Source organism: Eulemur rufifrons, chromosome 7 (assembly GCF_041146395.1).
Source record: "Eulemur rufifrons isolate Redbay chromosome 7, OSU_ERuf_1, whole genome shotgun sequence".
Classification (NCBI taxonomy): domain Eukaryota; kingdom Metazoa; phylum Chordata; class Mammalia; order Primates; family Lemuridae; genus Eulemur; species Eulemur rufifrons.
In genome coordinates, this window is record NC_090989.1 from 187,690,581 (window position 1) to 187,717,889 (window position 27,309).

The 27,309-nt window shown below is 49.4% G+C and overlaps 1 protein-coding gene across 2 annotated transcripts in view; it reads right to left on the minus strand.

The window, feature by feature from the left end:
• Nucleotides 1–27,309, minus strand: part of SRGAP3 (SLIT-ROBO Rho GTPase activating protein 3) — a 242,153-nt gene that overhangs the window by 81,911 nt on the left and 132,933 nt on the right. For both annotated transcript variants that reach the window (XM_069473851.1, XM_069473850.1), the window contains exon 4: nt 10,619–10,681. In XM_069473851.1, coding sequence (XP_069329952.1) covers nt 10,619–10,681 — 63 coding nt within the window. The remainder of the gene's footprint in view (nt 1–10,618; nt 10,682–27,309) is intronic.

Sequence of the window (27,309 nt, forward strand, 5' to 3'; positions counted from 1 at the left end):
CCGCCCTACCATCATCATCCCTGATTTGGGCCGAGCGTTTAAGAACCTTAAACTTACTCACCTGACTTCAGGAAAATGCTTGCAAACTCTGGAGAACTTTAGCTAATGTGAAAAAATATATTCTATTCTATGTTTCTTTCTCCTTCCTTCATCCTAAAAATTCCCATACTTGCAAATAATACATGAATAAAAAATGCAGTCAACTTTTCTGCGTGGGTCTTGGTGGACAGACCCCTTTCTAGGCATTCCACCCACTTCTGCTGATCTTCAGTTGCCCTAAAGCCCCTAGAAACCCCCTTGTTGTTGATGTCGTTCTGTCCCTTCCCTACACCCGGTTCACTAAGCTTGGTTCCCCACAACGCAGAACCAGGAAGTGTGCCATATTGATGCGTTCCCGCCATCTAGTGGCCACAAGGAGTCACTACAGGCTTACTGATCACCAAAGCAGCTGCCAAATTTTCCATAATCTTCATGCCATGGTTTTGGGAACAAGATGTGGCTAAGAGTTGGGGATACCTGCTGCGGCTGCCTCCAGGGCCCGCCTTGCCCTTCTCGTTGCGTTCCTCTGTCCCTCCACATTCACAAACACCTCTGGTTTCCCTGCCCACCCCAATACTGCTGGTGCTGTTCATTTCTGGACCCCATCTCTTTCTGGGTTCAACGGTTCCTGCTACATCCACTTTTTTTATTTCAGCTTCCGAGTCTATTTGTCTCACCATGACTCTGTCATCTGTGTTGAACAGTTTGTAGGAAGAGAGAGCACTTCTATTTGCTGCCAGATCTTCCTGTGCAATCATCCGTGCACGTGTGCATCCACTCAAGGGCAGCACCCCAGCTGCGCGTTCTCCTCTCCCTCATTTTCCTTTGCCTAGTTTTCTTTTTTTTCCCCCTCCCTTTATGTCATTTCTGCTCTTCTGGAGCCACGGAGTACTCTTCCTGCTCTGCAACAAGCCAGACTTCCTAGGATAGCCTCTGAAGTGCATTCCAAAAATCCTGTGCTCAGAGAACACCGCCCCGTGTACCTTTGAGCCAAACTCCCTGTGATCTTACCAATTCCTGATCCCAAGAAAAGGGTGAAATTCATTGCCCGGGGTGATTTATGTCAGACAGTTGCCACCAAAGGCTTACCTGCGGGCTTCTCTGAAATGAGTCTATTTATACCCTGAATCCTCTAGATGTTTCCTTTATTTAATTACCTGAAACATGGGCAGGAAAGGTCCTTAGCTCAATAGCCTAGAACAATATTGCCAGCCGAGAATGTGTTAAATAATACTTGAACCTATATATTACTTCAAAGTTTGCAAACATCTTTCTATGATCCCCTCCACTGAAGGAGCATTTCAATCTATCCTTACCCCAGTCCTGGGAGGCAGTGTGAGAACAGTAACAACCATGACAGCAGCTAACATTTATTGAGCACTTACCACGTGCTCAGACCCCGTTCATTTTCCTGGGTTCACAGAATGTAACAGTTGGGAGGTCCTCCAGAAATCTTGGTATCCTAACCCCTCATTGAAGGAAACTGAGGCCCAGAAATAGCAAGTATGTGGTCCAAAGTCACACAACAAACCAAGCTGAGCTGGGACTGGAGACTGGGTCTTTTGACCTCTAGGCATTGCCTTTTCTGGTAATCATGCTGCCTTTAGCTGTGTACACATTGTCGTTTGCCTCTTCTCAGATCCTCAGATTCTGAAAACAGCAAAGTGTTATCTGCACAGTCCTTCAGACCCTCATTTAAATGCAAAAGAAGGCAAACAGAATCTGGAAGTTGACAACATCCAGAAAGGGACATGCTGGGACAGGATAAGGATCAGTTATTAGAAAACACCTTCTCAACAGCACAGTCCTGTGCGTTTCCTCTACTCCACGGGCAGGGCCATCCCTGGGCACAGAAGCCCTCTGCCTCCAGCATTGGTGTATGGGTGAGACCTTGGGCCAATGCATGCCAAAGGCCTCCTTGAAGGAAAGGAGAAGTTCCCAAATTCCAGTCTGACCATCCACACTGTAAGCAGCCTATGTTCTCTGTAGAACTTAATCTTATTTTAATTTATACATTTTTCATGTTTATAGACTATCTTACACCAACTGGAATGCAAAATTGAGGCTAGAGCCGTGTTCATGATCATATTCCCTGTACTAGAGCAGAGCCTGGTACCCGGCAAGTATCAATACATATTTGCATGAATGAATGAATGTTTGGCTAGCTGGCTGGATCCACAGATCGATGGATCAATGGATATGGTTGGATGGATGGGTAGATGGATGGAAAAATGGACAGATGGGTGGGTGCATGGATGTATGGATGGGTGGATAGATGGGTGATGGATGAAAGGAAGAGAGGCAGTGATGGAGGGAGGGTAAAATGGGGGAAGCACAGTTCTATTGCCTTTGATCTGCTGAGTATATTTGGAGGTAGGGAAGGCAGATTTACTTTCAATCATTAAATATTTACTGAGCAGTTCACTATGTGCCAGGTACTATCTAGGAAATATTACAGTATGGAAAACATATAGGGTCTCTGTCCTCCTAGAATGCACACAGACAATTATACAAGTGACCATCACATGGCGCAGTAAGTGTTCTGACAAAGGGAGGAAGTAACATCTAAACTGAACCTCGAAGGAAGAGCACTACTAGCTGGGTGAACAGACTTGGGGTGGGGGAGGAGCGTCCTAGACAGAGGGAGCAGTCTGAGCCCAGGGAGCAGGAGCCAAAAAGGTGTGAGGAACAGTTCATAGGTGGAAGAACATCAGGTGTTCGTCTGGGCACTAGCCAAAGAAGCCACTTCCTCATCCTCTCCCAGTTCTCCCTCAGCGGACATCTGTTGTTTTTCTCTGCTCATGAGCATCCAGTTCTCCTCCTTTGGGAACAGCTTCCTGATTTTCTTTGAGGAAATCCCCCAAATTCCCCTCCTGTATTCTCAGTCCATGTGGTTTATGGGAAATTGACACAGCCCTCCAATCCTGGAGGTGGGCATGAGACCCAGGGTGGCCAATCAGTGATCACTATGTTAATCTGGACATAATGATTTGGGCTCATGAGCTCAGCCTGGCCAATGAGAGACTGCCCTGGGGCTCTGCCAGAAACACTGGGAAGGGGGTATTCTCTTTCCCCTGGGGGTAGGGCGTTGGGGAAGGCTGATAGGAAGGGAGCTTTTAGTGCTGGGGCCATCTTTGTCACCATGTAGGAGAAGCCTGCCAGACCAAGAAGCTGTCACAGAGGGAAACAAAACCAAAAGGGGGAGAAAGGCTGATTTCCAAAGGTGGATGGATGGATGGATGGATGAAAGAAAGAAAAGGGGAGAGAAAGAAAGGAAGGTAGGAAGGGAGGGAAGGAGAGAACAGGATAAAATGGGGGAGGTGTCGTTCTACTGCCTTTGATCTGGTGAGTACATTGTGAGGACAGCTACACCTTCAATTATTAAATGTTTATTGAGCAGCTTATTATGTGCCAGGTACTGTACTATGTGCACTTGAAACACTACGGATGAGCTCTCTGCCCCACAGAGTTCACACTCTACTGGTGAGACAATTAAACCCGCATGTGCACCCCTGGATCCAGCTGTGTCTGAGCTACCTGCTCACGGGATTCAATAGAGTGCCATTTTTACATAAGCCCGTTTGCACTGGACTCCTGTCCCTCGCCACTGAATGAGTCCTCAAAGGCAGACTTCCTTCCTCCTGGCCTCCCCACAGCCCACATAAGTCCTGGTCCCAGGTGACCAAGCTCAGGGCAGTGACTCGTGAGCAGTGCTGACCAGCTGCTGCTGTTCCCTCTCTCTCTCTCCACCTGGGAACTGTCCACTGTCATTCAGAGCCAAATCAGGGGTGTAGCTCAGTGGTAGAGCATTTGACTGCAGAAATCAAATGCCATCTCTTCTCTGGTGCCTTCCTAATGCCCAGTGGTCTTCATCACCCCATCCCACCTCCCATGTTCCCTCCCAGTATGTCTTATCCCCACTAAGACACTTGTCACAGTGTGTAGCCATGTCTCATCACCTGGGCACATTGATGATCAATAAATGTGTTCTGAGTGAATGAGTGGCTGGGCAGGAGAGCTGACACTGGTGCGGAGGTTACCTAGAGGGAAGCCTCATCTCTGTGTTCTCAGGACTAGTTCCATCCCTGGATGAACCTGTGCACACACGCTGCGGCAGGCCGGGACAGCCTAGCAGAGCTGCCTTGACCTGGGTCTGGGCCAGGCCTCTCCTCTCCCTCCCAGGGCAGAGTGGCATGAAGATAAAAGCTTGAAAGGAGCCTCCAAGTTCATCTAGCTCCACGTCTGCCTTCCACAGACAGGGGAAATCAAGGACCAAAGCCCAGCTCACTAGCGGCGAGTCAGCGTTTCCAAAGTGCGAGGTGGGACCCGCTCATGTTAGCGAGGTGATTTTCAGTGTCACAGATGCATTGTTAACCACAGTCAATTCTCTTCGGATCCCCCTGATTCCATCAGGAGGAAAGACTCGGTCGGTGCTCACATGTCTTTAAGGCCTCGCTACTGCTGCTCTGGCGGGCACAAGCTAGAGTGAACAACACTGCTCGATTTTCAGCTAACAGAACATTTCTACGTATACCAAGTTGTCTTTCGTTTGCTAATGTGCAATATCATTTCCTTCCAAAATAAACGCAGATACATAGTTGATATATATTTACATAAATAATTTAATGGAGTTATACAAGTAGCTCAGGGGCGTGCCTAAGCACAGACTCCAGCCACGGCTGTGCCCCTCCCCAGCTGGGTGACCCCGGGCAGGCTGCTGGCCTGTCCGAGCCTCAGATCTCTCGTCTCTGAAATGGGAGTGGGAACAGCACCACCTCCCTCGGAGGGTTATGGCGAGGACAGAATGAAGTAGCACGCATAAATCCTTTAGACCAGTCCCGGCCTGTGATAAGTCCCACACAGGAGTGGAAGTTCTAATTATTAGTGAAATGAAAGCATCTCCAAAATACAACTGTTATTACAAAAGCAAGATGCGGAATAGTAGGTCCAGTTGTTACCGCCTGTGGGAAACAGTGGGGTGTGGGGCATGGCCGTGCGTGTGTGTGTGTGTGTGTGTGTGTGTGGTGAGTGACATGTCTCTGGAAGGACACGCTGCTGAACCAGGGACTGGGAACCCAGGAACCGCGGCTGTGCAGGGACCGGGAAGAGCCAGGCAGTGGGAGACATACTTCTCACTGTGTATCTTTTTGTATTGTTTAATTTTTTTTTCCACCAAGTACATGTATTAGCTATTTCTTAATTTAAATATTAAACAATTTTTTTAAAAAGGAAAGTCCTCCAGCTCTAGTGTGGAGCATGCGTAATGGAGAGCAGGCCTGGAGGATGGGAAACTAAGGAGGTGGTTGCAGGTTTTGCAGAAAACATTCTTAGGGCTCGGGCTGGCCCCGGGCGATGGTGGATGGGGAGAGAGGAAAGTCAGAGCTACGGCTTCATTCTCTCATAAGGGATACAATGATTTAGCACTCATGTGTGCCAGGCACTGGGCTACATTCCATGCCAATCACTCTCCGAGGAATAATCCAGATGGATGAGCTGGTAACAGACCCATAAGCCAGGGAGGGACGGGGCTCAGAGGCCTTGAAGCCAGGCCCCGGTGACTCTAAATCCTGTGCTCTTCCAGTACACAAGGCTGCTTTTCCACTAATTAAGACTGGGAGAGTTAAAAAGCTGAAGCGGTCAATTTAAAGAAAAACATTAAGTAAATGACAGAAGGTCCAATGATAGGTGACACCGCGGGGGTTGTACCTGAATGTCATTCTAGAGAGATACACAGTGAGCCCAGAGTGGAGCTGGGACCAGAACCCAGGTTCCTAGGCTCCCAGTCTCAGGCTCTCTCCACCACCTGAGGGTGGTCCTCAGGAGAGAGACACCTTTGCAAAGATTTGCCTGTTGGCCCAGAGTTGATTTCATACCACTGAGCCCAGCGCACAATCTGAGTGCCGACCTAAGAACTGAGCAAGTAAAGGTAGAGCCCGTTCATGCCAATTAGGGTCTATCGGCCACCAGCGGCTGCTGGGCGCGGACGCTGCTCAGGCCCTCTCCGCGTGGCCCTGAACAACGTCACAGGGGCTCTCCTGCAGCCCCGGCCTGGGAGAGCGTGGAGCAGAGGTGCCAAGCACAGAGGAGGGTCTGGGGTGGGGGGTGACATTGGACGTTCGTCGGTTGCTGACACAACAGATGCGTTTCATGATCTAGAGATACAGTGAAAATCTGAACACATTTTTAGCTGAACAATGAAAACAGAGTGGAGTTTTTTGGTTGTTTGTTAGTTGTTTGGTTTGGTTTTACCTCTTCTGGAAGGACTGACACACTGGTCCACACTCTCAACCTCTGCCCTTTTTCCTCCCAGGGCAATATATGATCAAAGGCTATATTGCGTCAGTCTGGTGGGAGTTCAGGGAAAAAGACGTGAAGTGAGATGTGTGTGCGCATGTGTGTGTGTGTGTGTGTGCAAGCGTGCATTCGAATGCACACACATGTGCTGGCATGCTTTAGAGAAGAGAGTACCTCAAGCTGATGAGGACTGGGCAGAGGGAAGGCTTGTCGAGTGAACAAATGAATGAACAAATGAATGAATGAAATGCTCAGCCCTGCAGGCTCCTCTGCATCCTTCCTGGCCCCACGTGGAGACAAGCCTTCTCTCTAAAGCAGGTGAGGGATGGCCTTTGGTACTTATCTCCATCACCGTCACACCCTGTATGCCCCCTGAACAGACCGCCGCCACCTCTCTTATAGAACATTGAAAGGGAAAAACCTGGGGCTTACTGGACAGTCCTCTGTCTGCATCATTTGTCCCTCAGGCCTGTGGTCATGACTGTGGGCCAGGGAGGAGGACCGTGTAGACTTGTACAGCCAGGCATGGAAACTATTACAGAAAGTGCTCAAATGGAACCCCGAGCAATGAGGCATGGGACTTGGGGCACACTGTGCCCTTAGCAGCTGGGTGGCCGGGTGAACTGTTTGCAGAGAGGGCTGCGGTCACTCCCGGCACGGCTGCAGGCACAGCTCTTCGCACTGTGACTCTGCAGCCACTGCCACCGAGAGAGGAGTTTACTTTGCCATCCCATGCTCTGGGCTTGGCTGTGTGACTTGCTTTGGCCAAGGGGATATTAGCAAATGCAACACAAGCAGAAGTTTGAAAAGAGCTTGTGCATTGGGGTTTGTCTACTTTGGGCTCTTTTTCTTTTTTAAGATTTTTGACCAGAAAATTACAGCCATGTGAGGGGCCCCAGGTGAACCCAGCCCAAATTTCGGCCCACAGAATCATGAGCAAATACAATGTGGTCATTTTAGCCACTGAGTTTTGAGGTAGTTTGTTACACAGCAATTAATAGCTGATAAGAGAGTCTTAAGCAAGTCATTTACTTCTCTGTGCCTCAGTTTCTTTATCTGTAAAATGTGTGGGCATTAATTAAATAACATATATGAAGTACCTAATACAGTGTGAGATGCTTTCTGAGCACTGGCTAAATGGCCGCAGTTGTTAAGCCCCTCCCTGTCTGGCCAACACAGGGGGTGCAGAGAGGGTAATGGCCTTGGCCAAGCGGGCACGGGGTGCAGCAGGAATCCAGACCCAGACCTGTCTGTGATCAGTGTGCACTGCTGTGACGCCGCATTGCCTCCCCTGCTGAGAATCCCCTTTCTCTTCCTCTGCCCTCTCTGCTTCTTTAATTCCCACTCATCCAAAGGCACCGAGATGAAAAGATCACCCTGACACACAGTAGCCCGCCTGGAGTGTCACTTTTCTGAATGTCCTCCCTCTCTGTTCTCCCTCCTGCCCTCAACCGTCCACGCATGCGCACTCTCCCTCGCCAGATGCGCACAGATCCCCTCCTGGGTGCTGGCACGGCAGCGGGCTCTGGGCGCAGCCTGGGGACAAGGGCCAGCCCCACAGAGCTCACAGGCAGGGTGCCTCCCCTGCGAGCCCATGTCCAGCACGTGCTAGGCCCTGTCCCGTGTTGCATCCTCAGTTCAGACTCTACTACTCTTATGTCTCTGATTCTAAACTCCTCGTGGGCAAAACCAGTTTCTTTCACATTTTCATCCGTCCCACCCTTCCTCCTTCGCTCCGGCAGGCACCCTGGGAACACGGAGATGTACAAGACTCTGACGGAAACGAACTCTGAAATGTTCACGATCCCTTCTGTGCCTAGTGCAGTGCGGGGGACCCAGCAGTTGGCCCTAAATGCTTGAATTTAACAGAATTTCTGGGTAACTACTGAAGACTCAGTGTGCAGTCAACGAATGATCTTGGGGGGTGCTGTTGGCACCCTGAGGCTCCCACGCCTCCTCATGCAGCACAAGGAGACAGCTGGGGGTGGGGGCGCCGGGCCCCTCCTCCTCCCCCAGCTCCCAGCACCTTCTCCACCGGGCAGGGCTCCTCCCTGTCTCACGCCAGTGGCGTTTCTGTCCCGCTCCCCTGGCCCGTGGCTACCAAGGCAGATGTGCGTGGAGCACCTGCCGGATTTAGGCCACTGTGCTGGCACCCCGCACAGGGGGACAGAGAGAGACACCGCTGTCCTCCTGATCTCTGACAAACGCCTGGCCCTGTCTGACCCACAAACAGCAGAAAGATTACCTGCCCTGCCCCATTTTTCACAGGTGAAACTGAGGTGAAGGGACTTGGCCGAGGCCACACAGCTGGGTTCAAACTGAGCCTTTGGGCCTGCAGTGCAGTGCTGCTCCTCCCTCCCCCGGGAGGGGGGTTCACACCGCAGCGGGGAGGCAGGATGTAGGCGCACGAGAGAGATTCACGCACAAGTGCCATAGGAACGCAAAGCCCGGAGGTGGTGGCTCTCTGAAGGTGGTGGGGTTGGTTTGAGCTTGAGAAATGAGCATGGCACAAACAGGCGGAGGCAGGAGGGCAGCTATGGGCAGGGGGAAGTGCAGGGGAGGTGCAGGGGTAGAAGCAGAGGGAAGGTGTTTGGTATGAACATCAGCGCCAGGAAGAGGAGCCCAGCTGGAGGTCAGAGGCCTCTGCAGGGGTGGCCAGGGGGTCCTGGGATGTGGAGCTCAGGTGTTTGGGCGTTGTGGAGGAAAGTGATCTACTCAAGGAGGGGCCTGAGGAACCTAAAAGGGACCTAAACTGGGGAACACCTGGTCTCCCCAAACCCTCTGCAGAATTCTGAGGACACTCCCCCTCGGGCCCCAGCCTGGCACATTTATCACCCTACCTTCCCCCACAGCGAGTGTATACAACAGCCTACTTCAGGCTCACCAAGGAGGTGCAGATAATAATGATGATGATAAAAAAGTAATAATGAGAACTTCTGATACACTATGCCCTTTTGTTTTCTTTGTTGTAGGCATGTTTTATGTATGGATCTTAAATTCTCACGAGAGTGTGGAATGAGTGCTAATGCTTCTGTTAGTGCTTGATGCTGGGATTCAAACCCAGGTCTCTGGCTTCAGAGTCTGTGCTTTAAGCCAATAAGCTATTCCGCCCCCCAAGGACCAGCTGATGCAAAGCCATATATATTCTCCAGCAGCAGTCCTTACCTTAAGAATGACGCAACTAAAAGCTGTCCAGGGGCTCAAGTTTTGCTTTTTAATTTGGAATCTTAGAATTTCAAGTTTCAACTTTTATCTAGGCACTCTCAGCCTGGTTTTACCGACTGGGAGACTGAGGCCCAGAAAAGCAAACGCCTTGCCCAAGGTCCCACGGCTGGTTGGGGTCTGCGGGGGGCCTTCTGACCCGAGGTCCAGGGCTTCCCACAGCCTCCTCCTGTTCCCCCTCGTACCAGGCGTTTTCAAATCTAATTTTAGCAGCAGAATTCCCTCCCCCCACCACACACACACACTTTTAATGAGAAGCTTTACAAGGACCCCCTATATATTTAAAATGTAACTCTGTTCTGATTGCTGTGGTATGAGGGGCCGGGCACGCTACCTGCTGGGTCTACCCCACCCCACTCCCCAAGCCTCTCCAAGGAAGCTAAAAGCTCCTCCCAGCACAGTCTGTAAGCTCCTGCACCATAGCCGTGTGTGTGTGTGTGTGTGTGTGTGTGTGCATGCTCATGCGATCCTCATTCTCTGGCCTTCTCCGATTCTAACACTCATCTCAAGTGTAGTTAGATCTTGACTCCAGACAGATAGCAAGGTCAGCTCTGGGCCCAGCTGTGATGTTCTGAAATTATACCTTGGAGATGTCAAGGCGTGCTCGCCCCGTCACCTCACCGGATCCTGGGGAAGTGCTCCATTTTGCAGATGAGGGTGCTGACCCAGATGAGCTGCACACCTGCCTAAGGTCCCACAGTCATTAAGGGGCAGCCACGACTCAAGCCTGTGCCACCTGACTCCAAAACCCACATCCCTGCGCTCAGGAGGCTGCACACACCCACGCTCTCCCTGCCTCCACTGTGTGTCCTTTGCTTTCCCGGGTTACACATCCCTCAGCTACAGGTCATCTGAATCTCTCGTGAGCTTTCACAAACTGGTCATGCCCAGGCCCCACCCCAGCCGTAAAGACTCAGAAGCTGGGGCTGTGAGTCATCACATCCCAACAGGGTGAGCCACTGTCACAGGGCGCAAGACACAGCAAAAAGGCCCCGGGGCATCCCAGACCTCTGCTTCACCTCCCGCCAGCTCCCAAACCGCGGTGATCCTGCACAGAACTTACTGTGTAGAGCTCATTGGTCACCTTCAGGAGCTCCTCGTGCATCTGCAGGCCGATCTCCTTGCTCTGGAAGGGGGAAGAACAAATGTCAGGGGATGAGCAGTTTGCTGGTTGCATTTACCAATTTCTTTTCAACACAGAAAGGTCAGGAATGTTTGTGGTACGGTGGGAAGGGGTGCAGAAATCACCATCAGCCTCCCTGACCTGGGCCTGAATTCCTCAACTTGTACCCGTGAAACACGTCCACAGAGAGGCCCCCTGCAAATGGGATTCCCTGGTCATAGAGTCTGGAGAATCCTACACATCATTTCCCTGCCTTGGTGACTCACGGTGACAACAGCATATTAAAGATCCTGGAAAGCCCCACAGAATCTTTCTTTAATTCTGTGTGTCCTGAGCTGGTATGACCAGAGTTCCTTGCTCAATACTCATCACCCTCTGGGGTTCCACAGAACACAGTTTGGGAAACAGTGATCTAGCCTCTCAGTGGCTCATGAGAGTAAATGGGATTCTCAGGCGATCCAGGAAACACCTTCCACTAGCAAGTCAGTGCCCTCCTGCTCCCCGAAGGCTTGTCTTCCTGGACTACCAATCAGCAGTGGGCACCTACGCGGAAGTCGACTTCCTGGCTTTCAGGGCCTGGTTAGCACAGACACCTTAACCCTTGGTTTGACACGGCATTTCAGTTCCACCCTCCCCTGTGCTGGTCCCTGGCCTGTCTAACCTCGTCCTGTCACTGCCTGGATCCTGACCTGGTGGCAGGTCCACACTGTCACGGTGTCTGTCCCAGCACGGGAACAGGATTAGCAGAAAGGCCCCTGGCAAGAGATCCAGGCTCTCACTTCTCCTGTGCTCCCAACTGGCTGATTGGCCTTGGAAAGTCACTTCCCCCTTCGAGCCTTAGCTATCTCACTTATAAAATAGAAAGCTTAAATTAAAACAAGACTTCCTAAAGCACGGTCTGGAGGTCACTGCCAGGCCCTACACTAGACAAGGGGTGGGGGCTTGTGTGACTACATGCATTTGGAGAAAGCTGGTTGAACAAAGGTTTGCTTACTGCAGGACTTTTCAGTGCCTTTAATATCCTTACATACGTGGAGACTTTCTAAGAGGGGCCCACAGTATGTAGTTTTGTTGACCGCAATCCTTTTCCTGTGAGGCAACTTACCTGATATTGAAGGACACCATTCATAAAACAATGAGAAAATATCTCTAGGTTCTACCCAGCCTGAAGAGTTTAGGATTCTTTGTATTTTATTATGATTATGATTTTGATAAATACTCTCTGCTATGGCTGAACGTTTGTGTCTCCCCAAAAATCCATATGTTGAAATCTTGTATGTTTTACTCTGCCATCCTAAGGCTGCTCTTTTGGTCCTAAGATGCCTGCCGGCAGCCATTGGAATTATATGCTTTTTGTGCTAGCGCTCAGTAGAAAAGCTGAAACGTACCCCTCGACCATGTAAGTCCTTCTCTTCCATCAAGTTAAGTCACATACTTACCCTGGGACTAACAACATGTACCAGAATCTGCCATCTCAAGTTGGGATGGGGTCAGCTTCCCTTAAAAAGTTTACCTGGAGGAATGAATTTCAGGGAAAATTCATGGCTCTCCTGGAAACAGGAAGGGTGAGAATGGATGGTGGGGAGGGAGGACCACGAGGACTCCCAATGTGATGGTATTAGGAGGTGATTAGATCCTGAGGGTAGAGCCCTGATAAATGGGATTGGTGCCCTTATAAAAGGGACCTCAGAGAGCTACCTTGCTCCTTCCACCATGTGAAGACACAGCAAAAGGTGCCCTCTATGAACCAGGAAGTGGGCCCTCACCAGACATCAAATCTGCCAGCACCTTGGTCTTGGACTTCCCAGCCTCTAGAACTGTGAGAAGTACGTTTCTGTTTAAAAGTCACCCAGTCTATGGAATTTTGTTACAGCAGCCTGCAAGGACCAAGACACTCTCCCTGTTTGCCCAGACCATCACATTCAATTTCTGTATTGAAAACAGGAGCCCTGCTCTCTGCTCCCTGCCCAGCGGCGGCAGCCAGCTCTCCCTTCCAGCTCCCTCAGCCTCGCAGCGGGACTCGCTGCTGACAGGCAGAGACCAGCCTTCCTCGCCCCACACAGGTCAGGAGCCCCCGAAGCCAGTGGTCAAGGCTCAGCCTCAGAAATGTCTTCTCAGGCTTCTCCTCACCCTACAGCTCTTTCTCTCAGCTTCTGGGCCCAGATTGACAACAGTCACCCTCTGAAGGTCGTCTTTGCTTGTGCCAGATGGCTTAACAGCCAGCAAAAGTCTTGGGGGCCATTCCAGCTCCGGTGACTAAAGGAAGGGGACCCAATCCAACACTGCAGCAGACCCTGTGCAGAACTTTCTGTGCAGAGCTCACTGGGACCTTCAGCAGCGACCTGTGATTTCTGCAGTGGTGCTCTGTGAACCAAACCAGCTACCGCCACCTCCTAGTCTCCACAATTCTCTCTCGTGAGCGGTCGGTGCCTCAGTTTCCCATGGCCCCGCCCCCTGACATTTGTCCCATCACTGCTGACTCCAGACTCTCCAACATCCCCCAGTGGCTCCCTCTCAGTCCTCCAACTCACCAACGTCTCTGACACCCAAGACTCTGTTCCTTATGTATTTATTTTTATGATCTAATTTTTAAAACAGGAAATAAATACACATGGTTAAAGAAACTCTAACAGCCAGCAAGGTAAAGTGGAGAGAATCAGTCTCCCAGGCTCCCAGAACCCAGAACCCCACCTAGAGGCAACTGCTATGAAAAATTTCTTCTGATACCTTCCAGAAATCATCTATGCTATGGCTATACGAGCACACCCTTGGATGTTGTGTGTTCTCTGTTAACACAAGTGGGTGCGTACTATACACACCTTTCCGTCTTGCTTTTTTCACTCAATGCTTATCTGAGAGATTTGTCCATCCCAGCCCATGTGCTCTCGCACCCCCCTTTTTGCACAGCCGCTTAGGATTCCACATACCAGATGTACCAAACTTAATTCAACCAGCTCTAGGGATGGGCATGTAGATTGCCTCTAGTCTCTTATTTCAAACAACGATTGCAGTGAACTTCCTTGTACGCTGTTACTATGCACACAGGCAAGGAGCCCATCCTAGCAGCAGCTCGCTGGGAACAGTCCTACCTTCACAGTCCCCTCTAGCCCTGCCTTCCTAGCCCCTGCCCCTGCCCCAGCTGGCTCCCCACATGCCCCTGACATCAGCATCCACTTCCTGGTGACCAGCAGCCATGTCACCATCCCTCAGGCCTCTCTCCTGTGCTCTATCCTGCATGACCTTGAACCCGAGCTCAAAGACCTGTACTTTTACCTGTTGCAAAACAGTGTGGTCTAGATGTCCCCTCATCACATCAACCTCAATTACTCAAAGGCGAACTCCTGAACTTTCCCGCACCTGCTCGATTTTGGTCAATGGGATAATATTTTCCTGGGCTTGTCGACTGGAAGCCTGGGAGTTGTCTTTGACACTTTTCTTTAATCTCTCCTCCTCAATCCGATCTGTCACTGTGTCCTGCCTTCAAACTGCGCAATCCTTTGTTCTCCGTCGCATGCAAGCTTGTCCCCTCTCCCCACACACATCCTTTCTTGGCCTTCCTACTTCCGAGCAAGCCGTCAGTTTGCCCGGGAATTCATTCCTCTAGCAGAGTTCTTCAAGGGAAGCTGACCAGATCCCAACTCGAGATGGCAGAGTCTGGTGTGTGTTGTCAGTCCAGGGGCGCGTAGGGGACTTAACTGGATGGAAGAGAAGGACACACATGGTCGAGGGGAAAGTTTTAGCTTCTCTACCGAGTGCTAGCAAAAACACGCATGTAGTCCCAATTGCTACCAGTAGGCATGTTAGGACCAAAAGCGGGCGCAGCCTTAGGATGGCAGAGCAAAACAAGCCTGGCTCCTTTAATGACCTCCTGAGCAACTGATTGAAATGAAAACCCAGGGCCTGCCTCCCAGTGAACTTTCACTTCTGCAGCCTCATTGGCCAAGCCACTGTGGGGGGAGGGGGGGGTTCTGTTACGAGCAGCCAAAGGCGTCCTAAGGCACCACCAGTTCCCAGAGCAAGCACAACATCACTGAAGACCCAGATCACTGAGGCTGCCTCTTCACAAAGTCCCGGGTCCTTGTCTCTTTGAGGCTACAGTCCGTTCTGCCTGCCTGCGCCAGTGGAGCTTCCTAGAAATGTATTTCACCGTGTCCCTCCAAAGCCTCCTCATCGTCTACAGGATCAAGTCCCACCTCCTTAGCTTGACTTTTGAGGTTCTACCGACTAGCGCAGGCCTCATGAGACAGTAGAGAAGGTGGATTTGGGGGCCACAGAAACCTGGGTAGGAGGCAGGGCTCACAGTCATTAGCCCCTTGGCATCTCAGCGTCCCTGCCTGTAAAATGAGTACCTTGTTACGTCCTCGCTGCACTTGTACATGATCTGCCTTGTTTACTTGTTTATTCATTTATCATTTGTTCCCCCTCCCCCACCCCGCTTGAGTGTCGGCCCCACGAGGGCAAAGAGACTTCCTCTGGGGATGGATGCTCAGAACTCCCAGCTACTGGGACTGCTGGGGGCAGACAGCCCTCAGCTGAGAGCGTCCTTTAGGACAAGGTGACATTCCTTCTGGGTGTGGCCCTCACCCAAAGACTGGTCAGTGTGGGACACAGAGGCCTGCCTCTGCCTGTCCTAACCCAGACAGCTGTGCAGGGTGTTCCATCCTTAGAACACCCTGCTGAGCTGGCCAAGGCTTCTATGAAGCTGCCTGCATCCCATCGACCTCCCCTGTTCCCCCAAGGGGCTGATCCCAAGCACACTTCCTAATCACTCTCCTAGATGCTAAATTCAGATGTCTCAGGGTCTGCTTCTTGGGGGAACCAATCAGCAAAATCTTGCTTCCCCATTCCTGCACCCCTGTAATGCTCCGGAGCCTGCCACATAGTGGGTGCTCACTAAATATGTTTGTTGAATGAATCTTTGAATGAATGAAGTGACAGTTCCTCAAAGACTTAGTTTCCTTATCTGTAAAAGTGGGATGATGTCACAGGATGGAGTCCCCATGAGAATGAAAAGAAATAACACATACGCAGCACCTGGTACCACATGAGGCACAAATAAAGTCCCTGGGAGACAGAAGTACAGGCTGAATTAACACTCCCGAGCCACCAAGGACAAGGCTAGGAAGTTGCCCAGAGAAGGGAATATAAAATTGAGTTGTTTATTAACTCTTCCCCTAAGAACCTCCCAGCTGGGTGAAGTAGAGAGAGAAGAGCACAGATATTTCTAAGGCAGGAGGCAGAAAGGGCCAGAGGGAGCAAAGGGACATGACGTGGGTGAAGCAATGGAGAGGACGGGAGCACTGCCAGGGCCTTCTCACCACGCAGGAGACGAGCTCGAGGTGGAGGCTGGGCAGCTCACGGAGGCCAGTGGGGAGCAGGCTTCACCCAGAGCGCAACTGGGAGCCACTGGAGGTCTCTGAGCGGCATCTGTGACAATCAGGGCTGTGCTCCGGGAGGGTGAGGACACCAGAGTACAGAGGGTGGTTTGCATGGGGAGGGCCTGGGGGGCTGGTTCTTGTGTTTACCCAACAGGATGGGAAGCCACCAGGTGGAGCCTGCCCGCACCTCTGCTCACCCCGCTGGCCACAGAGTAGGTGCTCAGCAAATAGTTGCTGAATGGCGCAGCACTCAAAGGCATTATTTTTTTTGGTTGGGATTGGTTTGGGGAAGGGAAACATTATCAGTTATGGTTCCAGAAACTACTGAATGAGGGACCCAAACCAAACATTCCACCAGGAACAGGAGGCCAAAACCCTGACAATCTCTAGCAGACCACCACACCCAGCCCCTGGGGACCCAAGTGGCGGCGTACGAGCACGCGCTGTCCACATTTTTCACATTACTTTCGTGCCTGCGGAGGTCAGGAGTGGCAGGCTGCTTCCCTCACACACAGGAAGTGCGTGCTCTGCAGAAAACGGTGACATGGAGCCCAGGAGGCTCCGCCACGGCAGCCCTGTCTCCTCCAGGTGGAGAGCCCACCGCCCTGTCCTTCAGACCCAAATAGCCTGTGAGATGAGGGGACCCACGTCAAGGGCCAGCCACCACGAGGGCAGGTGTCCCCGGCCCTGCCTGGCTCCTTTGCCCCTTTCTTCTGCCCACGGCCAATAGCAGCTAACCTCCCTCAGGGCCGGGTCACCCTTTGTGGTGGGGGCTGTCCTGTGCCTTGTAGGACGTTTAGTCCCATCCCTGGCCTCTGTCCCCTGGATGCCAGTAGCATTCCCTCCCCACAACCCCAAGCTGTGACAACCAAAATTATAACATCTCCAGACATTGCCAAATGTTCCCCAGGGGACAAAATCATCCCCCAGTGAGAAATCCTGCCTTAGACCAAGGCCTCCAAGTGGCAGCTTCTCTCCCTGCAGACGTGGGGTTTTTTTTTGGGGGGGGGGGGGGTTGGCCATTCAGAAAATCTGGATCCTTTCCCAGCATTTAAAAATCAGGCTATTTCCCTCACAAGTCCTGCTTTTCAGCTTCTCTGGAAACACTGGAAGATCCAGCAACGCTGAGCCCCTGTTTCAAACATGGCGGCCCCTGCGGATAGGGCTGTGCTCTCGCGTGGACACGTCCCCCATCTGGCCCGCGGAGGCATTTGGGTTTATGACCCAGACCCCAGTGTGGTCTCTCAGGGGAGGAGATGGCCTCTGGTGTGTCTGTGGTCAGTTCCTCCCTGGCTTTGATTCAGTTTACGTAGGCATTTACTGAATACCTGATAGATACCAGCCTCAAAGAAACACGAAAGACACAAGGCCAAATGAGACACTGTCCCTGCTCAACAGCAGCTAGCACTTAGGGAGCACTTGACATTTGTTAAATATTGTGCAAAGTCACTTCCACACATTATCTAATTTAAACCTTTAAGGTAAGTACTACCTTGACAGATAAGGGAGGGCTAGAGGCTAGAAGGGTTGAGCAAGGCAACTCGCCCATGGCAGGAAAGTAAGCAGCAGAGCCCGGATTCGGCTTTGGTTGGTCTGACCGCAGAGCTGGCACTCATAGTGACTTACCGCGGTCTGCTTCCTCAGGGCCCAGTACATACACACAGGTCAAGAGAAGCCATTGCAATGCTGCAATAGGGACGAGTCCTGGCTGCTAGGCAGGCACGCCCTCTGGACACCACATACCTGTCCAGTGCACTTTCCCATCACCTGCGCAGGAACCTGTACCCCTGGCCCTTGTCCCCACTTTCAAGCATGTCTAGTCCTCTTTGTCCCACCTGCCCTGCTAGAAATAGACCAGTCACGACAGCCATCTTTTGCTTCTCCCTCCTCCTTCTTCTGATAACAGAAGATGAGATGTGGGTGGGCCTGGGCCCTGCTTGCCTGGACACACAAGATGGCCCAGCAGCCAGGGGATGGGGCCTGCCCAGCATGCTCCAGTGCCTAGTCTCCAGTGATTGGATGGGAGGCAGACATGTGCCGAGGCTGAGCCAATAGAAATGTTCCCTGGGAGCTTTCTCATAGCCACACTCTCAGATCATCTCTCCTCTGGGGCTGCCAAGCAGGGACAGCAGGAGTCTTGCACGGCCTGCAGCCCCCTCACCTGCCACAGCAGAGCCAGAGCCTTTCAGTCCCCAGATCCAGTGGCGCCTACACAAGATTCACCTCTGGACTTCATCAGTTTACAGGATCCAATACATTTTCACTTTTGCTTATTTGAAGGAATACTGACATGACCCATGTTTATATCAGTCTGAATATACCAGAACAACCAACTGAGTGAGAGAGCTTTCTGGAAACTCTCCACCAAGCACCAGCTTTCAAACAGTTCCTGCGAAAGGATTCATTTCCTTACGGCCAAAACTCTGGCTTCAGAGCGTTTCCTATAAAGCTGATCACAGAGACTTGCATACAAAAGGAGCTCTATAAATGCCTGTGGCTAAGCTCATTGATGCACTGAAGCAGTACAAGAGAGGAGTAAAAGGTGGTTATCTTTGATCCTTATGTCTTTGCAAAAAACAAACAAATATTCATTCATGTCAAGATGGGACCAGCTGACAAAATTTTTCTTGACAAAACACAGTTCTGAGAGAAATCGATTCCTTTGCCATGAAAATCTTGCCTTGTGTGACTTGATTTTGTTTTCAGTGCAGGACTGATCATGCTTTGGAGAGAAAACTCTCACAGACCTTATTGTAGGACCCAGGACTTTATGAGCTGTATCTGAAAAGTTCTTTTTTAAAGGGCCTGTGTCCATCTATCTCTCTCAAACTAACTCAAGGATGGGCCATTTCTAGTGCTAATGTCACCCTCTATGTCTAAGAAAATAATAATACCATCTAAAAATGCTGGGTTTTAATGACAATAATCTCCCCCCCATACACATACCTTTTCATTTCTCCAAAGGAGATCGTCCTAAACAATCCTTTGAAACCTGTTAAGGCAGAGGGTGAGGTGGATGCCTTCGTAACCCTCAGTCCCCCACATGGGGCCTCCTGCCTCGCCCCTTCCTGCCACGGCCATGCCTGGTTCGCGTTTCTCCCTCTGCTTGAATAGATGTTCTTATGCTGCGTTACTTTTGGGGCGTTCTAGGGTTTTCCTAGTTCTGGGGTTCCAAACAAAGAATAGGAAACAAACACAACTAAAGAACAACAAAAAAGGCTTTGTCTCTGTCAGTCCTAAATCCCGACAGGTCCCACCCCGGCTTTTCCACACTCCGGCTTATTTTCTCACCAAATCACAAAACTTGAGACCCGCAGACGTTCCCTGTTTAACTATATGATGTACATAAGCCCCAGCCCAAAGTGATTGGGTTTCTATTTCCAAAGCAAAGGCTTAAAAGGCGTGTCTCAGAGGGACCTGGCTTCCCCAGCCCGTCCTGGAGGGCCAGCATACACCCGCACACAGCAGCGCCGACAGTCCAGGCTGCGTTCCTACTCCTGCTCGGCTTAGGGTGCGGTAACCGGGCTGCGGCTCTCTGTCTTGTTGCCAACTGCTGCCCCAAATGCCATCCTTGGCCTAGTCTCTGCCCACCCTCTGTCCTCAGCCTTATCATTCTTCCCCTCCCCTTCCCATCTCCTCCCTCTCCCTGCTCCTGGACACCTGCCTTATTTTCCTGCCCTTCCCAGACTAATCTACAGCCCCTGTTGCTGCAACTCCAAATGCTGTCATCTACTCATTTTTTCAAGAAGCTGGAATGTAGATTCAAGTCCTGAATCAACGATCGAGGGTAGGGGTGAGAGGCTGCATGGGTGTTGAGGGACATGCCAAGGCTCCGTCTTCTGAAAAACCAACATCCAGTATCCATGAAAACCTGGGGCTGGATATCGGACTGCAAGGAAGCAGGAAGGCCCTGGCACCACCTGGACGTTCTTGGCAGTGGTGGCCCCTGACGCGCACCCAGGAGCCCAGAGACGCGCCCTGCAGCCTCTTTCCCTGCAGTTACCCCCAGTGCCACTTTGGGACCCAGTTTATGCTGAAAGCTGCATTTTCAGAATTGCTTTAACTAGCAGGCCTGAGAAGTCCAAGGAATGGCTAGAACAAGTGACCTGATGTCGTCAGGGTAGGAGTTTCTGGATCTCTGTGAATAACACTAAATGTTATTATCAATGATATACTTATTATCGCTAGAGTCAATGCTTAGTGCTATTACTACTAATACTTTTCATTATGGATAATAATAATAGCTATTGTTTCTTGATCTCTTAGCATGTGCCAGGACCAATGCTAACTGCTTTATTAGACAACACCCCATTTAAGCCTAACGTCAGCCCTTAACAGGGAGGCACTATTATTGACCCTACTTTGAAGATTAGGACACAGAGGCTCAGGAAAGGTGAGTAATTTGCCCAAGGTCATAGAGCTTGTGACATTCTCAACTATCCCACTCTGTCGCCTCCATTGGGCAAGCTAGCACTCCCAGTGCCTTTAAGTTGTTTTTTTCCCAAACATTCAAAAATTATTCTAAAACATGGGTATGTCTCTGCCTTAGTATAGGAAGCACACTGATATTTACAAGGCTCTGCTTTAGATCATCATAAATATCAGGTAACATACAGTGCCCAGGGCCATTTTGCAGAATCTCCTGTTATCTGTGACCCAGTCCTGGCCCCACCCCCTGACTTCCAGGTCGAAGCAGATGGGGATGGTGTGGAATGTTGGGCTGAATCTCTGTGGGCCCAGAACATACCCAGGAGTAACATGTAACCTTTCTTGACTGTGTCCCTGATGTCGACATATATATATACGAGGTCTGTCCAGAAAGCATCCAGCCACATAACATGAATATTAACAATGCTGTATACTTTCTAGACAGACTACTATTTATATATAGTGTGTGTGGGTGTGTGTATATATGTGTGTGTGTGTATATATATAAATAGGGTTTTTTTGTTTGTTTGTTTGTTTTTGTGCTGTGAGACTCTTAAGGAACTAACGATTGAGGGTAGGGGTGACAGCCTGCATGTTGTGGAAAGTGACAAGGCCGCCTTCCTGAAAAACGAATACCTATGAAAACCTGAAACTGCTCATGTTCGAGCTGTTTTCTCCCTCTCTACATTATCTTCAAGGTGGCTATGGATGTTGTTAGGCCTATTTATTGGATTCAAAACATTATAGATCACTTATTACTGCTGAACCACTGATTGGAGACATCACTTTAACCTCCTTGTCATTTCATAACCTCATCTTCTGCTTCACTTGAATTGTTTGTGGATAGGATATGAATGAGGATTGCATTGGCATTTCAAAAATGTCTCTACCCACGTATTCCCCCATCTATCCACCACCTTTCCACTCATTTACCCATCCACCCATCTCCCCATCCATCCATCCATCCACCCATCTCCTCATCCACCCATCCATCCACCCATCTCCTCACCAATCCATCCATCCATCCACCCATCTCCTCACCAATCCATCCATCCATCCACCCATCTCCCCATCCATCCATCTGTCCACCCATCTCCCCATCCATCCATCCATCCACCCATCTCCCCATCCATCCATCCATCCACCCATCTCCTCACCAATCCATCCATCCATCCACCCATCTCCTCACCAATCCATCCATCCATCCACCCATCTCCCCATCCATCCATCCATTCACCCATCTCCTCATCCATCCATTCACCGATCTCCACATCCATCCATCCATCCATCCACCCATCTCCCCATCCATCCATCCATCCACCCATCTCCTCATCCATCTCCTCACTCATCCTTCATCCACACATCTACTCATCCATTCTTTCATCCATGTATCCATCTACCCATCCACTTACCCCTCCATCCATCCACTCATCCATCCATCCCTTCCTTCCTTCCTATTCCCATATCAACCTCCCTGATCCAGGCATCATTACCTATCACCACTAATACGTATGTAAATGCTCTCCCTCAGTCCAACATCTTTCTTTTCAAAGCCATTAAACACCCCAAATCAAATTAATCATCCTTAAACTTGGCTCTGATCACTCCACCCCCTATTCAAGAACCATCAATGGATCTCTAATGTCTAGAAAATAAAGCCCAGCTTCTCAGTGTGACACACAAGGGCCTTCTTAACCATCTCCAATCTGCCTTTCCTTATTTTCACCTTTAACTTCAACTTTTCCAATGTCTAAAACATGCAGAAAAGTAGAGAGAACAATAACAGACACCCACGAACATGCCACTCAAATTAGAGAACTATTAAGATTTTGCCATTTTTGCTTCAAAACTATTTTTAGGAAGCAAAATGTTATAGATATAGTTGAAGTGTTGCTGTTCTATTTCCTTTCTCCCTCTTTCCTCAGTTACTGCCCTGAGACTGGTGTATATTCTCACACAGCACACACTTGTATAGCTTTATTTCAGCCAGGTGTCTAACAACATGAACAATATAAACTATTCACCTATGTTCTAAATTTTATAAAAATATCATATTGTACCTTGCTTTTTTCAGCCGACATTATGTTTTCAGCTTTTCTTCACATTGATACTCACAGATCTAGTTCCTTCATCTTAACCATTGTATAATATTCCACTGTATGACTATCCACAGCTTATTTAACCATTTCCTTCATGACAGACACTTAGGTTATTTCTCTGTTTCTCTACTACAAACACCACTGCAGCACATATCCTCATACAAAGTTGTATGTGTATGTGCAGATATACTATTAATAAGTTTTATGCCCAGAAGTGGAATTGCTTGGTTGCAGGGCCTGCACCTCTTCCTTCACTGTTACCAGACGCCGCCTAATTGTTCTCCGAAAGGGCTGGACCAATTTATGTGTTTGCCAGAAACACAAGAGAGTTCCCAATGCCCCTCATCCTTGCCAGCACTTAGGGGTTGTTTCACCAATTGACTGAGAGTCAAGTTGTAGCTCATTTTATTTTATTTCACCTTCTGCTGATTACTAGTAAGTATGAATGTCTTTTCTTATATTTTTGACCATTTATATTTCACTTTCTGTGACTTACCCATTTGTATCTCTTACATATGTTTCTGTTGGGTTGTTTGCCCGTTTCTTATTAATTTGTAGGAGCTGATTTTATATTCTGGGTATTAGCCCTTTATTAATTCTCTGTGTCCCAAATATCTTCTCCTTGTCTTTCTGTATTTCCATTTATTTATTTATTTATTTATTTATTTTTGTTGTATGGAAGATTTTAAAATTTTTGTATAATGGAATTTATCAATTTTTTTTATGGTTTGTGCTTTTTAATGTTTTCTTTAAGCAACCTGTACCTACCCCAAGGTTTTAACTATAATCTCTTGCATTTTCTTCCAAAAGTTTTGAAGTATTACTTTGTACCCTTGGCTCTTATCTCTCTAAAATATATTTTTGTAAACTGAGGTGGGGTCCTTATTTTTTTACATATGAAAAAAGTATGTGTGTGTGTGTGTGTGTGTGTGTGTGGTGTATGTATAAAATCAGTTCCTACAAATAATAAGAAAAGGACAAATGACCAATTGGATTAGTCCTGTTTACTACACAGTCATCCTTTGCCCTCTGCCTGGCAACACGCCACTGCCCACACCAAGCTCCGTCTATGGAGGGTCTGTTTCTGGGCTCCCTTCTGTCCTGTCGGTCAGTTGTCCAGCCCTGCTCTAGTGCCTCTGACTGTCACTTTAGAGGAAGTCTTGACATCTGATAAGGCTGATGCTCCAACAATTACTGAAAAAAAAAAATATCCTTATTGACTTAATTTTCTTATTATGGTGTGATAAATTTAGAAATTAAAAACAAGCAGAAAGCTTTAAAATAATCTTTAAAACTATAAAAAAGAATCCAAACCTAATTCTGAATAATTCATGGGCAAAGAAGAAATTGTAATGGAAATTATGAAATATTTATATCTGGATGACAATGACAGCATCGCTTATCAAAACTTCTGGGATGCGGCTAATTTGCAGCCTCAATGGCATCAATTTTCAGTCATTCTTGCTTTATAACGTATGCATTTAAATGACATTTTCTAATTGGATATAGCCGGCACTCAGAAGCATTATTCATTTTGGTATATTAATCTTATAAGCAGCCATCTTGCTGGCTCTCGTCAGCAGTATGATTTGCTGTTGGTTTTGATAAATACCCTTTGTCAGGCTAAGGGAGTTCTTATTTATTCCTAATTTGCTAAGAGTTTTTGTCTCAAATGGTGACGAGTTAGAAGCACACCTTTTATTTTATTTTTTATTTTTTTTTGAGACAGAGTCTCACTTTGTTGCCCAGGCTAGAGTGAGTGCCGTGGCGTCAGCCTAGCTCACAGCAACCTCAAACTCCTGAGCTCAAGGGATCCTCCTGTCTCAGCCTCCCAAGTAGTTGGGACTACAGGCATGCACCACCATGCCCAGCTAATTTTTTCTATATATATATTTTTTAGCTGTCCATATAATTTCTCTGTATTTTTAGTAGAGACGGGGTCTCGCTCTTGCTCAGGCTGGTCTCGAACTCCTGAGCTCAAACGATCCGCCCACCTCGGCCTCCCAGAGTGCTAGGATTACAGGCGTGAGCCACCACGCCCGGCCTGAAGCACACCTTTTAAAAGCCAAGGATGCCACTTCCCTCTGCACGGTGCTGGAGGAAGGTCCCAGCCAATAAATGCAATAAGACAAGAAAAAGAAATGAGAGGTTACAGAAGAGACAAGACCACCACCTCTTAGAACTACTTTGTGAGTGGGTTCCTGAGCATGTTTCCTTATTTCTGACCCTCTGTTTAACCTGTGAACCCTGAATAAAATCTCCCTTCTTCCCATCCCCAATCTTAATTCTCACTATGTTCCTTCTCCAAGTTCCAGTAATCATCCTAATAATAGGTAAACATTTATTGATTGCTTACCGTGCCCCATGCAGGCATTTTATATCATTTCTTAATAATCTTTATAACGTCCTTATGAAGGAGGTTATTAAATGACAAAACTCGGAGTTTTAGAGATTAGGCTGAGCTCTCGCAGCTGGAAAGTGGCAAAACAGAGATTAAGTCAGAGCCCGCCCCTAACCCTGACCACTGCACTAGAATGCCTACCTGCTCACGATACAGGACCCAGACTTTTCTGCCCACTGGCCTCGCTTTGGCCTGGATTCTGTCTCTCACTTTCCCAGAATCTCTGCCTATCTGTAGTGGACACTATGACACACCACTCAGGTCCCCCTCAGGACTGGGGAACTTATCCCCCCGGCTGCAGGGAGTGCTGCAACAGACGTCCCCGCCTGTCAGCCCTCTGTGGAACTGCCTTGGCTGAAGAGGCAACTGCCCACGCCCACATTCCCTTCTCCAGGCAGCCCACATTCCCTTCTCCAGGCAGCCCACATCCAACGGCCAGCCAGCGCAAGGGTGCAAAGGCCCAGCCGCCTCGCCGCAGCTCGGAACAACTCTGAGGGCCACCCTTGGTCTCCACGGGGTCCAGGCTGAGGCCTTCCTGGAGACTGCGCTATAGGCCAGCTTTTCCATTTGCCAGCTGCTTCTTTCATCCCTTTTCTTCTACAGGTGGGAGTCCTAAGAGTCCTCCCTAAGATGCCCCTGCAACGAAAAGGCCGTCTCAAAGCCCACTTCCCGGCGAACCCCCGCTGTGATAGAGCCCAGCCCTTTGAGGCTCACTCCCAACGCTGCCTCCCTCTGATTAGAGGTTCTCCTCCCTCTGCACGAACTTCCATGGTGATGACCATCTCTCCCCACCGTTCCTGCCTTGGCTTCCATACTACACTGAGGTCCTTGAAGGAGGGGGAGGGCGCAGCATCTGGTTCATTCTGCATCTTCTTTGGCACCTGCCTTTACTGCTGAGTCTGGGTACCGGGGTCGGCACATCTGGATTCTAACCCCAGCTCTACTTTTCTTGGCATCAGTTTCCTCATCTGTAAAACGGGGTAATGGAAGCATCCTCCTCTTAGGTTTGAAGAATTAAATGTATACAGAATGCTTAGTCCGGAGCCTGACACAGCAAACACTCCCTCATTGTTTGTTATCTATAATTGTTATTTACCTACTGTCATGATAGCACTAATCTATTTTATTGTAAGAGTTGGGAATGCCCGCTGATGACCAGCTTAGCAGGCCATGCTGGCAGAGCCAGCGTTCCCGACTTCATCTCCCTGGGAGACAGCGCAGATTGGCTGAAGGCTGCTCACGCCCTGGCAGAGCGCCCACTGCGCGCTCTCTCTCTTTCTGTCTCTCCATGCAGGCCTCGTAGCTGACCCTCCAGCATGCAAACCCTCACTCTCTCCTGCAACCAAAAAATAAAAATTAAACTTGGCTTTGAATCCAAGGCCACTGGTGCTTTTGATCTCGGTTTCAAAGCAAGGCAATTATTGGACACAAAAAGCCCTGATTTATTTATGAAATGCGATGGACATCTTCGAGGCGGGAACGAAAAAGCTCACTCCAGACCGAGTCCTTGTTGCCACACAGTGAATGGCTGCTTTCAAACACAAGCCCCCCGCATGCCCTCTCTTCTCTGCTGAGAGTCTTTCCTCATTAGCGCTTCCTCCCAAACACCACAGCTTCCAACAATCAAATTCACATCACGACCAGGGCAAGTAATTAAATTCTGCAGGCATCCGAGCATAGAATAATGGACGGCTATTGTTAAGGAGGCTGAAGAAAACAGAATGAGGCTGGAAACGGAATGGGCTTCCAGGCCCAGCCTCAGAAATGGTTAGGGGCAGACGGGGAGCAACTGGGGTGCAGACTGAACCCCCGGCGGGCGCAGCACACGGGCTAGTGTATTTGGAACTGGAGTTGAAAACCTGATTTTGAGGCCACCTCTGCACTTACCAGATGTTGGCCTCAGTTTCCTCATTGGCAAAACAAGGATGTCAGACAAGGAGCCATTCTCCATGTGTGGTCCCCAAAGCAGCAGCAGCAGCGGCACCTGGGAATCTGTTAGAAATGCAGATTCTCAGGCCCCAGCTTGGACCTACTGAATCGGAAATTGTGAGACTGGGGCCCAGCAGGTTGATTTAACAAGCCCTCCAGGTGACTCTGGGGCATGCTAGAACTTAAGAGCCACTGTTAGAGCATGTTTAAAGATGGTCCACAAACCCAAATGCGCAAAGGGCAGAGAGAGTAAAACAAAGGAGCCAAGTAGATGTGACTCTCCGGACAACAGCAGGGACAGCAGGGCAGGGGAGAGAACGTGCCCAGCCTGGCAGGGCTGGCAGCTACTCAGCCACAGCTAACTACTGCCAAGTACGAGCCCATGCCTATCTGGTA